At 38.9% G+C, this 13,537-nt stretch overlaps 1 protein-coding gene across 2 annotated transcripts in view; it reads right to left on the bottom strand.

Moving 5' to 3' along the window:
• slc6a17 (solute carrier family 6 member 17) overlaps positions 1 to 13,537 on the bottom strand; it is a 63,756-nt gene that overhangs the window by 37,959 nt on the left and 12,260 nt on the right. For both annotated transcript variants that reach the window (XM_088331067.1, XM_088331066.1), the window contains exons 4-8: positions 9,803 to 9,929; positions 6,801 to 6,982; positions 4,301 to 4,411; positions 1,206 to 1,447; positions 905 to 1,097 (exon numbers count right to left, since the gene is read on the bottom strand). In XM_088331067.1, coding sequence (XP_088187193.1) covers positions 905 to 1,097; positions 1,206 to 1,447; positions 4,301 to 4,411; positions 6,801 to 6,982; positions 9,803 to 9,929 — 855 coding nt within the window. The remainder of the gene's footprint in view (positions 1 to 904; positions 1,098 to 1,205; positions 1,448 to 4,300; positions 4,412 to 6,800; positions 6,983 to 9,802; positions 9,930 to 13,537) is intronic.

Here is a 13,537-nt window from a genome sequence, read left to right as displayed (position 1 = left end):
AGATGAAAAAAGAAGGTTATTCCAGCGTGTCTTATATATATATATATATATATATATATATATATATATATATATATATATATATATATATATATATATATATATATATATATATATATTATATTATATTGTTCTCTAGTTCTGCCATACTTAATATATTGTGGAGAAGTCTGGGGCAATAATTCCAAAAGTTCACTACAGCCCCTTTTTATCCTCCAAAAACGTGCAATTAGAACCATACACAGGGTAGGATATTGGGATCATACTAATATTTCATTCCTTAAAATTGGATGATTTAGTAAAATTTTTCATTTCACAACTGCTATTTAAGGTCAGCAAACACATAGTGCCAGAAAACATCCAAAAATTGTTTACTCGGAAAGAGGGAAATTATAACTTAAGGGGCTGTAGTAAATTCAAAATCCCAAAGGTGAGAACTACCAGGAAAAGTATGTATGTGTCTGTGTGTGGAGTCAAACTTTGGAACAATTTACAAGACGAGATCAAACAATGTCCAACTATTCACGTGTTCAAATTTAAAGACAAAAAAACATTACTGGCAGAATACAGAGATGAAGAAAATGGGGTACGAGCGATACTAGAGATTGGAAATATTGCATAACAAATGGATGGTTTACAACTATAGTTAACCTTGTTGCTATTGTTACCATTATTGTATCATATGTTATTATTGCTGTTGTTTTTATTATCATTGCATTATAACATTAATAGATGGGTACTACGATGATTAGTGTATAAACTACAGTATGTGACTATTGTTATCATTATAATTATTGATATCCGACCTATGTAATATGTATATCCATGAGATAATGTTATATTAGACACAAAAAAGGAGCTATCTGTAAAATGTAATTAATAGGGAAGAGGATGTCTGACTCACCTTGTTGAGTTCATCCTCTAGCACACATTGATCCAGGCCAAGCTGGGCAAAGCTGTCCTCTTTGACTGTTTTAATGACGCCATACATTTCTGCGTAATCTTGCGTGCTCAGGTGTGAGAAATTGATGTGGGCAGGGATGAGCTCTTTGCTCAGCACGCTTGTGTTGAGGTACACCAAGATCTTCTCTGCATTCCTGCAAATTTTCAGAAGTTAAGTATCGTACATAAACTAGTTTATATTACTATGCTGAAAAATGGATGCAAACAAAATTAATGAAGACGTAAGTCTCTGACAAACTCACTCCACGACACACTTCTCATTCATGATGTTGGCCTTGAAGCCCAAGACAGCAAAGACGACCAGCGTGGCCAAGATGGATGTAACAAAGTTGATGATGGAGACCAGCGCGGCATCAAAGTGGCAGTTGTTGTCCCGCTTGTTGTAGCTGGAGAAGGCAATGACCCCACCAAAGCCGAGACCCAGTGCGAAAAACACCTGTGTGGCCGCCTCCCGCCACACTTGTGGCTCCAGCATCTTCTCCAGCTGAAATATTGCATGCAAGAAGGACGTTTACTTCACTATTCAATTTCGGCTCCAAACGCTCTAAAATGTAAATAAAATCTGCAGTTGTTTTCCTTTTGAGTTCAATGTATGAGTGGGATCTAAACATGGTGCATTCGTAACATTAATAATAATACATATTTTCAAAATCATTAGGGATGCACTGAAAGGAAAATCTATGACTGAAACCTAAAATCGAAAATGTCTTAAAATTGGCCGAAGTAGTGAAACGGAAACACGGGAATCAAATATCAAATATAAGATAAAGAATAATGTAAAACATTAATCTGGTACTGACTTGGTCAAAATACATAACATAAAATGATAGTTAACTGACTGGCATATAACTTTCTGCTGCTCGAAAGACTTTTCTTAAATTTTCAGTAAACTAAAATAACATTTAAAGGGACAGTGTGTAATATCTAGTGCCTCCCACTAGTACAAAAAACTTTCATTCAGTAAAAAACAACATTGATTTAAATACCGGGATAAAATACACGAACTATAACACCAAAGTTAGTTTTATAAAAAATGTAAAAAAAAATCATTATTCGAGAAATTTGTATTTCTTTTTCACAGTGGAATCCACACTTAGGTAGCCGCCATGTTAGTCCGGCATCCAGCCGCCATGCTGTGCACTGCGGCACTGGCCCTTGCTTGCACCAGACAACACAGCGCCATCTAGTGGTCACATATTTCACACCAGGGCCTTACGTGCTTCCAAAAAAATCCTGTCGGACAATCAAGTGCAGCACATGAAGTAAAACTGCTGAAAGATCCAAGATGCAAATAACACAAGCAAGTTCTATTTTGAATACAGTAACCAGTTATGAAGAAAATTTAATCAGTTACAGCCGCTGCACTAATACTTTAGCTCTCCTTTTTCAAGATAAGTTTATATTTGGTGGCATTTTAGTTCCTGATATAGAGGACAGTGAATAGTGACAAGAAAACGAGAGGAAGGAACTGATGATAAAGATGAGGATGGTAGTGCAGTGGTCCAATGCAACAGTCACACACATATTTTTTCACCATAGTAAAAGAATAGAAATAGTGTATCTTATTCTTCTCACACATATCTAGCACCAGTCAATTGCCTTTGGAAACAAATGGACTAACTGTCACACACAAAGTTTGTGTTTACAAATTCAAACTGATGAACTGTAGATAGTTAACTCAGTAGTGTTAGCGTGTAAACACAAGCCAAAGTCAGGCTAGAAGGTGACAAAATCGTGGAAGTAGTGGGACACACAACCATTTGAGAATAGGTTTTCCATACAAATATCCCATTGCATGGTTGCAAGTAATCCAAAGAAGAATAAATATAAATATACATGCAGTATTAGGTATTAAGGGTTACTTATAAGATTGTATAGAATAGAATAGAATAGAAACACATAAAGAATAGAATAGAATAGAATAGAATAGATTAGAATAGAATAGAATAAAATAGAATAGAATAGAGCACCACGGTGCGGAGGTTCAGGAAGGTCAATTGGTAGTTCCAAAATTCTCCCAAGATATGAGTGAGCGTGTGAATGGTTGTATGTCTCTGTGTGACCTGGGACTGGCTAGCAACCAGTTCAGGGAGTCCCCTGCCCCCTGCCCGAAGATAAAGGGTGGGTTTCAGTGCCCCCGCCACCCTGGTGAGGATAAGTGGTTCCGAAAATGAAATGATGGATGGAAAAGAAAGCGATAGAATATAGAATGCTCTTTATTGTCATCTATATCAACGTGGTGAAACATTGTATGCGACAATTAGAGATGGCACTCCTGGGTAACCATGTCATAAAGACTTTAAAGAGAAAAAGAGTTAAAAGACTGTCAGAATGTGTAGTGCTTAGAGACTGACCCAAGTTATAATAATAGTGCAATGAAAGAAATTGTGGGAGATGAGTATTGGAATTGGATTTGTCCATGAAAAAAAGATTTTTAAAGAAACATCTTTCAATCTCCAAAATATTTTCATTTATTACCCATAATTGACCTGTGTACGGCCATACCACCCTGAGAACGCCCGATCTTGGTGAGATAAGCAGGATCGGGCCCGGTTAGTACTTGGATGGGAGATCGCCTGGGAATACTAGGTGCTGTAAATAGGTCTTTGGTGCACGGTCTTTCATGACAGCACTGACTGTACCTGATCGGGTCCAAATACGTTTATTTAAAAGGATAACTGAATAAATAATTGCATTAAATTGATGACAATAGATTTGTATGATCATTGTCCTAATTTAAGTTAATTGTTTCTGATTGGAAAAAATGTCCGCTAGATGACAGTTCACAGTGGGAGTGACCACCATCCGAAGTAATAATACCTTAAAAAGGGCTGGTAGCCCCATCCCTAAATAAACCTGTATCATACTCAGAAATTAACCTTTTGAATAATCTGGAGTTTTCCCCATTTTACAATTTTTTGAAGTGATCTTGTAACATGTTATCAATGATGGCACTTTTAAAATTGAATGTATAAATAAACCAAGAACACAATATTGATTCTTGTTGCCAGTTAGCCTAAAATGAGGATGCATGAGTTGGTAATGAATTAACCAACAACGGAATTCCTCTTTTCCAGTCAAGGACTTTATTGTTTACACTTTGCCAATATACATAAAAATAAATATAATGTAAATACATATGTATATTAAACCAAACTTTATGTATAGCATTAGCTTACCAGCTTTACCTTCTTCTAAAATTTTAATAGTGGCTGTGGGGGCTCGCAGCCCTCATGAACAAGGTCCTTTCTTAAATCGATTACATTTTTCACTAGAAGATCAACCCCTCCTACATCGCAACACCGTCACTTTTCCCCGTCTCCAGGCAAAGTCTCACCTTTGGCGTGAACATGTGTGCGATACCGTCCACCGCACCCTTTAGCAGCAATCCTCTCACCAGGAAGCAGAAAAGCACCACGTAAGGGAAGAGAGAGCTGAAGTACATCACCTGAAGGAGACAAGGAGGTCAGATTGCACCATGTTGCCATGGAGACAATGGGGTGAAACCACATGCAAGGACTCCGCGCTTGATCAAGATTGAGTGCAAATATTTTATTCTGTTCATTTTTTTTATGTTGTTTTTGTCTCATCTCATCTCATTAGCTGCACCGCTTATCCTCATCAGGGTCGCGGGGGTGCTGGAGCCCATACCAGCAATCATCGGGCAGTGGGCAGGGGACACACCCTGAACTGGTTGCCAGCCAATTGCAGGGCACACAGGGACAGACAACTTGCACACTCATTCACACCTAGGAACGATTTGGACCGGCCCTTCCACCTGAAATGCATGTCTTTGGAATGTGGGAGGAGACCGGAGTGCCCGGAGGAAACCCACGCAAGCACGGGAAAACATACAAACTCCGCACAGGAAGTCCGGTAGCTGGATTTGAACCCACACAGGAGGTTCCCAAGACCTTAGAACTGTGCCGCACACGCGCTAACCACTGCGCCGCCGTGCTGCCACGTTGGTTTTGTATTGTGCCCAAATTAGAAAGCACAAGCGAACAAACACAATTGAAGACTAACATGCATCATGTAAATTTAGTTAATTTTTTAAAATATTTTTATTTCAACTGTTATTTATTCTTGTGTTGTGTAAATATTTATTTATTGTATTATTTCTCACCTGTAGTATCTAATTATTTGAGCGTGCAGTACAGATTTTGTGACCTTATTACTTGCCCTGGTCATTTGCTGGCATGAGTCATTGCGACCTCTGTCACGCTCCTTATGTTGCATGTGCGAGTATTTGCATTTCTTAGACACGCTCCAATTAATTCATCTTTTTTCATCTTTTTGAGGGTTTGCGTTGCTGTATAAAATGTACTTGGAACAAGCCTTCGAACAAGCTTATTGTTACTTTTACCATCTTCGTGCTACACAAAAAAAATTGCGATGACGGGAATACATTTACTTTCCACACACCCCCCTCTCCCCCCTTTCCTCCTTCTACCTGAACAGCTTTGCTAAAAGTAAGGTGAAAGCAAATAGGCTCGGTGGAAAAAATATTATAAGGGCTATTTTAACTCTGTTGGGCATTGTGTGTCAGGACCAGAACGGAAACAGGAGCCACTCGCGTAACGTTACCACTACTTTTATTAGGAAGAAGGGAAAAGATTGCACACACGATCCGGTGATTGCTGGTTGCGGGGAGCAGGTCGCTCTGAACGAGGAAGTGGCACTCCTGTGGCGAGCGATGGCGGTGTCGGGAGCGGAAAAAATAGGTCAGTAGCCGGGACAGGAGAGCAAAAAACGTGGTCAAGATCGGAGACAAGTCGAAAGCCAGGAGAGGAGAGTAGACGTGGTCAAAATTAAAATTGGATCGTTATTCAGAACGGCAGAACAGACGTGGTCGAGATCAAAACAAGTCGTAATTCGGAAACAGTCGGGGGAGCAGCGGTGGTCGAGATAAAAACCGATCGCTGCGGGAAACAAACAGGAGCACAAAACGGGACAGGTGAAAAAGGGCTTGCCGTATAAAAAGAAAGATTCGCAGACGGACCGACAAAAAGTGACTGACAGGACAGAGTTTAAACACTGACAGGGAGGCAATCCGTCAACAAGCTGCAGCTGGCCCCACAAGGGCGGGGCCAATTGGGCCTCATGGCAACCGTGACAATGTGAACAGATCTATCTACGTGTCCTGGTCATATCCCTCAAGAGGGGTGACAAACACATACACAAAAACAAAGAAACAAAAACAAAGTATCTGTTAACACAAACAAAGGTTTTAACAGATACTTTAGAAAATATTCTACTTTCAAGTATTTAGAGATATCTCAAGTGACGCACCCCACATTTAATTTTTATTTGTAAATTAAGAGATAATCACTTCTAAAAGTAAAAAAAATTGGCTATTTCTTTTTTTTGAGAATTTGAACATTTTTCCATACCTTAGAAAAAAGTGTATGCTTTTTTAAAGTCACCCCATCTTAGAGGAAGAGCAGTTGAAAGCTAAGGTTGGAAGGCATTAGTCAAATATACTTTCTGCCTCCGGGAATAATCTTGGTAATGATCATTAGATTATCCTCGGGGCAAAAAAATCAATTATGATATTTTTAATGGGCTCTGTGGTTTCATTCAATGAGATGATTTACTCCGTGCTTGGATGCTAAAGACAACACGGCGGTCAATTTTCCATTTGTGTCATAGACTTGCATTTGATTGATTCGATTTTGCTTTTTTTGTCTTTGGATTCCTCTCACTTTGATGCAAATGATAGAATACAGAATGTAAACAACCTGTCTTATACTGAAAATGCAATTTATGATTTTCAGTTCAAGTCAATCAGAATTCAGAAGACAGTCAACATAATTGAAAGATGAGAAGTAAACCACCTTGCCAGATGACTGGATGCCCTTGATAACAGCCAAGCAGACCAAGATCCAAGCCACCAGCAGGGAGAGCGTCATCTTCCAGTTGAGGCCGCCAGTGTCATCGATACTGCTGGTGATGTTGAGTGTCTGACGGTACCAAAAGTAGGTCGTGGCCGAACTCTTCTCGCACTCTGGCACCACAACTGTAACATAATTAGATGCTTTGGTTCAACAATTTTGTTGCACCTATGCTATTTTACTTATTGAAACATAAATATTTTGTTTTTTTGTTTGTTTGTACATGATTCAATTGTTTGTTTGTTTGTACATGATTCAAATTGAATCGTTTCTTCCGGCGCCGTCACGAATGGCAGCCACTCCAGCAGCTCTCGTGTTATTTTCGATTGTTCTCGATTGTTCTCAGCTCAGGGATGCTGCTGGAAATGTGAATTTCCCTTCGGGGATGAACAAAGTATCTATCTATCTATCTATCTATCTATCTATCTATCTATCTATCTATCTATCTATCTATCTATCTATCTATCTATCTATCTATCTATCTATCTATCTATCTATCTATCTATCTATCTATCTATCTATCTATCTATCTATCTATCTATCTATCTATCTATCTATCTATCTATCTATCTATCTATCTATCTATCTATCTATCTATCTATCTATCTATCTATCTATCTATCTATCTATCTATCTATCTATCTATCTATCTATCTATCTATCTATCTATCTATCTATCTATCTATCTATCTATCTATCTATCTATCTATCTATCTATTACGTAGGCAGAAAGAAAAAAATTGTACTTCACTAGTTCTAGGTCTTCTGAGTGGTAGGATTACTGTATTTTTCCGGACTGCTAAGTCTTATTTTCATAGTTTGGCTGGCTGTGAGACTTATACTCGGGTGTAACTTGTGTGTGCAATTACTAACACAATATTATATCATTTCACATGTTATTTTTACACTAAACCGCAAGAGGGTGCTCTTGGCCTCTGTTGATAATTTCAACATTGCTGGTAATTTATTAAAACAGCTGAGAAGGGGCTGAATACAAATCACACCAAAAAGATAATCGTGTACTGCAGTTGATGCAGAAAGCCTATGTAATTACAGACCTGTGTCAAACCTACCGTTTCTTACTATAGTACTTGAAAAAGTTGTGGCACAGCAGCTGAACAGTTTTATGACTGAGAATTAGCTTTTTGAATTTGTGCAGTTAGGATTCAGGGTTAATCACTCCACTGAGACAGCCCAGGTCAAGGTAAACAACAATTTTCTCCAGGCAATGGACTCTGGCACTTTATCACTGTGTCTGCCGCTGGACCTCAGTGCTGCCTATGACACTGTGGACCATAATATCTCATTAGATTGGCTGGAAAAATGGATTGGTCTCTCAGAAACTGTCCTCTCATGGTTTCAGATTCTGCCTCTCAGATAGGACGCATTGCGTGGATATGGTGTAATTACCTGTGGCGTTCTGCAGGGCTCAGTACTTGTTCCCCTTCGTTTTACCATTTATATGCTTGCATTAGGTGATATTATTCTCAAGTATACTATCAGTTTCCATTACTTTACAGATGACACTAAACTATCTTTCAGTGGAGGAAACTGCCCCATTGAATTGTGGAGTTTTGAATAACAAGATGGAGGTCACTTAACTTCTTGCCCCTCAAGTCCGAAAAAACATGTTAATTATTAAATGTTAATAATTGATCCTTTTAAATGCTGTGACTTTTTCTCAAACACTGCTCTGAACATTGACAAATTTAATATCACTCAGGGTAACTCAGTCAAAAATCTAGGCGTCACATTTGACCCTAATCTGTCCGTCCAGTTATACGTTGAGGATTATACAAGAACAGCTATTTTGCATCTCTGCAACATTGCATAATTGGGCCTATGCTGTACCTCCCGTCCTGTCGGTCTCTATTACTGTAATGTACTACTCTGGTCTCCCGAAGTCTAGCATGAAGAGCCTGCAGCTGGTACAAAATGCTTCAGTGGGGCTTCTATTTAAGACAAGAAAGTCTGATCACATTACTCCGATTTTAGCTAACCTGCATTGGCTCCTGCATCAATGGCTATACAAATAAACATGACTTAACTTAACTTGAAATATGCAGCCAAAATGGTTGTCAAAGAGCAGAAAGAATGTTTGGAGTTAGCGAGAAACGGAAGTTACGATGAGTCAGACGTAAACGACATGGAAGAGGAAGCGGCCCAACTTCTAAACTCCCAAGTTGGATGAGTGGTTTGGAAATTGACACAGAGGATGAGATGTCATTAGATTTAGTTATTTGGGGTAAAACCGATAGTTTGGTAGTCGTGTTCTTTATGCTAGTCATCCGATTAACTCTTAATATGTTATATCATCACTGACATTAAGAGGCATGTCAGTTATGTCACATTAGTACACTGTACGCTTATTCAGCCTGTTATTCTCTATTCTATTTTAATTTTAAATTGCCTTTCAAGATGACAGGTATGTTTTTGGTGTTGGATTTTATCAAATAAATTTAATTTGCGATTTATAATCCATTAAGATTTATAGTCAGTAAAATACGTTAACAGAGGAAAAACAGAGTTAAAATGTATATGAATAACATCTGCAAATGTGATGAACAATAACAAGACAATAGACAAGATTTACAATAACTATAGTAAAAGAACACATCTATTCTATTGAAGGTATTAGATTAGATGAGAAATCCTAGATTTGGTTAATCATGGCTTATTGACTGTTTTATTTTTCTCTCTAAATCTGTTTTGTGTCAGAATTCAAAGTGACACAATAATACACTTCAAATTTCAATGATAAGTTAAAAGCTCACACTCACATACCAATAGAATAGTCTGACTTAATAATAATATAATGCATTAAAGTGTGTGCAAAGTAAGTGTATAGTACAGTCCACCCTTGAAATCGTCTTTTGATTATATAAAGCATTAGGTATTTAATCTTTGAATGCATTCTATTTGAAGGATTTATTTTGACTGCTTACTGGCTTGGGTTCCGTTGATCTGGACCGGACACTCGGCCCAAGGGAGCGGGTACTGGAAGGACTCAAAGAAGTAAAAGATGCTCCATCCAATGATCACGTTGTAGTAAAGGCCCACAAAGCCACAAACCTGCCGCGGTGATGCAAAGAAACAAAGATTAACATCTGACATATTTTGTATATGTTTGGAACTGTATGTGACATATGAAAACACATCAAAATATTTTGCAGTAGAAATTCCAGAAGAAGAGCACATCTCCTCCAAATACTAGAAGAAATCCTGAATAGCAACTAAAAATAAACAGAAACAACCCTTCTCTTTTATCCAAAGACCACTCCAAAATTGTCATGGAACTAAAAATGTATCCCCTTACCAATAATACTAATCCCTAACACAGATAAACTTGATCCCTACCCCTAAAACTCGCTCTGGGTATAATTATTTGCAACAAAACCCAGCATTTTAGAAACTCTTAAGGATACATGAGAAACTGTGCAATTTGTTTGAAAAAATATTACAAATAATAAAATGTTTTTCTTTTTGTGGGTAGTTATCCTGTACTACTATTTTAGTTTATATGTTATATCACTGAACGTAATTACATTTTTACGCACAAAAAGATTCCTGGGTGGTGTTTTAATATTGAACTGTGTCACTGTATTGATAGATTTTTGTGAGTTTTCCAAGTTATAGGTTTTATCCTCTTAATCGTCAGTTTTTATTTTAATAAAGCAAACCATTTAGTGGTAAAAATTGCACATCATGATTAGTTATTGTAGTTATTTTCTATTTTATTCTTTCTCAATATATGTATTCATTTAGACGTTATCCGGTCTTTACATTGTTCTAAAACAGGGGTTTCCAACCAGGGTACCCCGTAAGGACAGCTTAGGACCTGTTTTGAAAAAAACTCAACAGTGCTCGGTCTTTGTGAATTTCAAGTATTTATTTATTTTTTTGTGTGGTTGACTGCTTCTATCTGACCCTACTTCCAATAATCAACCTGGTAAATAACAATGTAATCACATAGTTATAACCTGATAAGTAGTTATTTTGGAAATGCATATCAAACTTGGTGCCCTTTGCGCTAATTACTAACAAAAAGTAGCTCTCAGCTTGAAAAACGTTGGAGATCCCTGTTGTAAATGGTGTTCTGAATTACTCTTGGGAGGGAGGCCATGAGCCTTGTCAAACCACCTGCAGGATTCAGTCCCGACAAATGACTGGTGTGAAGCTGGGATTTGGAGAACTTCCCTCTCTACTGACCTGTGTTTCTTTTTTGTCATAGCTTGCCATGTTCTGGCTATAAAAATATAAATTAATGTACATAATGATTGTCAGCCATTTTGTAAGCGCACTTGAGACACAAATACAGCCTTGTTCTGTGGTCACAAGTCCAGAGTATTTTTTTATTTTTATTTGTGGGCATACTCATTAGAAATGGCATACTAGAACAAAACACAAGTGGACAAGGACAGCAATTAGGGGGAACCATTAGTTACTACGAAACCTCCGAGCTGCTTACTCTAGAAGGAAGATTGTGACTCAACAGAAAACCTAGAGCCCCTGAAGCGTACACAAGCTGAGTTGCAAAGTACTTTTAGAAGATCTACTAGTGTATTTGAATGACGCTCTGAAGACAATACCCACAGGAACAACGAGACTAACAAGCACAGAAACAGTGCCAATGGAGATACTCGGGTGCAAGATGGATTTGGGACGTAACAAACATAAATCACCATTGCAGATGCACCTAGAGGCCAAGATAAAGACAGCAGGAGACAAGTTATCCAGGTAGCTGAACTGCAAAAAGGGAACATGTTGAGCAAAGTGGTACCCAGAAACTCTCAGAACTCACTCTCCATACAGGAGGCACTCAAAACTGCACTAATGGCTAGCAGCCTTGTAATGGGAAACAATACTTGGAAAAGTTTTTGCCACCCGTGGCGAGGCAAGTCAATTCGAGCAAAAAACACGTAGTGGAAAAGCGCTATAAGGAGGGAGAGACCAGGAAAATAAACGAGCAAAGGTGTACTCACAATGGCAGGGAAGAATACTGGAAAAGCATATGGGTAAAAAGGTGTCACACAACAGCAATGCCCAATGGTTAGTGGACCTAAGAGACGACAATAAGAACTTCCCTGAAAGAGACCACGTAACCATCACAATGGCAGATATCCAAGGAAGAGGTTCAAAGGTAAAAAAACTGAACAGCACCACATGATCCATGCATACTGGATGAAGAGGCTAACACAACTCCATGAACACCTAGCAGCACAGCAGGAACCAGCTTCTGAGGGAAGCGATCCACCTAAGTAGTTATGTCATTCGGATTAGACAGGTGTGGCCGAATGGTAAGATGATCGGGACTTAGGGGACTGACCTACTAGACAGCAACATAGGCGACATCCAAGGCATCCCACAAGCTGATGGAAATCATGAAGAGCACACACGGAAGTCAACAGCTGCCAAATATTTCCAATAAGGCTGGTCCTGAAAAATCAGCTGAATGGTAAAAACAAATTCCGAGCCATCAACATGTACACTCTGCCCTTAGATACTGCTGGCATCATAAACCAAACCAGGAGATAGAATCCGCTGACGTCAACACAAGTCCAGTCCCCTGTGGCTTTACACTCAGGTAACAGAACCCTGTTGACAGTGTAGAGGAGGAGGAGCAGACACCCTGGAAAAGACAAGCCACTACATGGGATTGTCACAGCACTTACAGGCAACTGCAGATTGTGTTTGATCATCCTGGAGCTGAACATTGGCTGAGCCTTTGCCATTTAGGTTATTCTCCAGTCCATTTTAATGGTTGATCGTGCGTTTTCTGAGCGTGCTTATTACGAATGCCTGGTGTTGTTTGATTTTTGAGAATCTACTGCACCTACTGGTACCTTATCTGGCATGTAACAATAAAAAATATACTAAAACCAGGGATATTCTGGTTAGTCACATCGCACTGCTATTAGTTAAAGACACATGAATCAAGTTAAAAGGTGTGTATTTTATTCATTTAGCATTGTCATACAAGTCCTAATAAATCACCAGGGGCAGGAGATGCTGAACCTACATCAGCTTAACTGTGAGTACCGATGAATTATTGAGCTGTTTGCTCTCAGCAGTCCTGGCCGAGACGCTATTTATAGCAAGCAAAGCACACATACACACAAAGGCAACCACCCCAACCACCAGCTTTGACAAATATGTCTTACTCCTCTCTGATAGTTAAGATAGAGAGTGTTGCAGTGGGCACAATTTGAAAAATGTCTTGCAAACACTTTGGATGCTCATATACAGTAAATCGCCTGAGCAAAGTCTCCAAAAATTAAAAGAAAAAAAAAAAGAAAAACGCTGTTTATTTTAAATGAACAGTTTTTGAAAGGCTCAGCAGCGACTCCACTTCGCGAGGGTTCTCAGGAGGAACAACCTGAAACAGAAGCTGCTGGTGTCCTTCTACAGAGCTGCAGTGCAGAGCATTCTAGCATATGGCATTACCGTGTAGTATGCTGGGAGCACAGCAGCGGACAGAAAAACCTACAGAGTAATTCACACTCCCCAAGATCATCGGCTGCTCCCTACCCAGTCTAGAGGACATTGCTGGCTTGCTATACCGTAGCAGAGCTATTATTATTATAAAAAACATTTCCCACGCTGCTGACCCGTTGCCCTCTGGTAAGACATACAGGTCGCTCAAAACAAGGACAGACAGGTTCAGAGACAGCTACTTTCCC

The sequence above is a fragment of the Urocampus carinirostris genome, chromosome 3 (assembly GCF_059441175.1).
Source record: "Urocampus carinirostris isolate Australia breed hairy pipefish chromosome 3, RoL_Ucar_1.0, whole genome shotgun sequence".
Taxonomy (NCBI): Eukaryota; Metazoa; Chordata; class Actinopteri; order Syngnathiformes; family Syngnathidae; genus Urocampus; species Urocampus carinirostris.
This window is presented reverse-complemented; position numbering and strand designations above follow the sequence as displayed.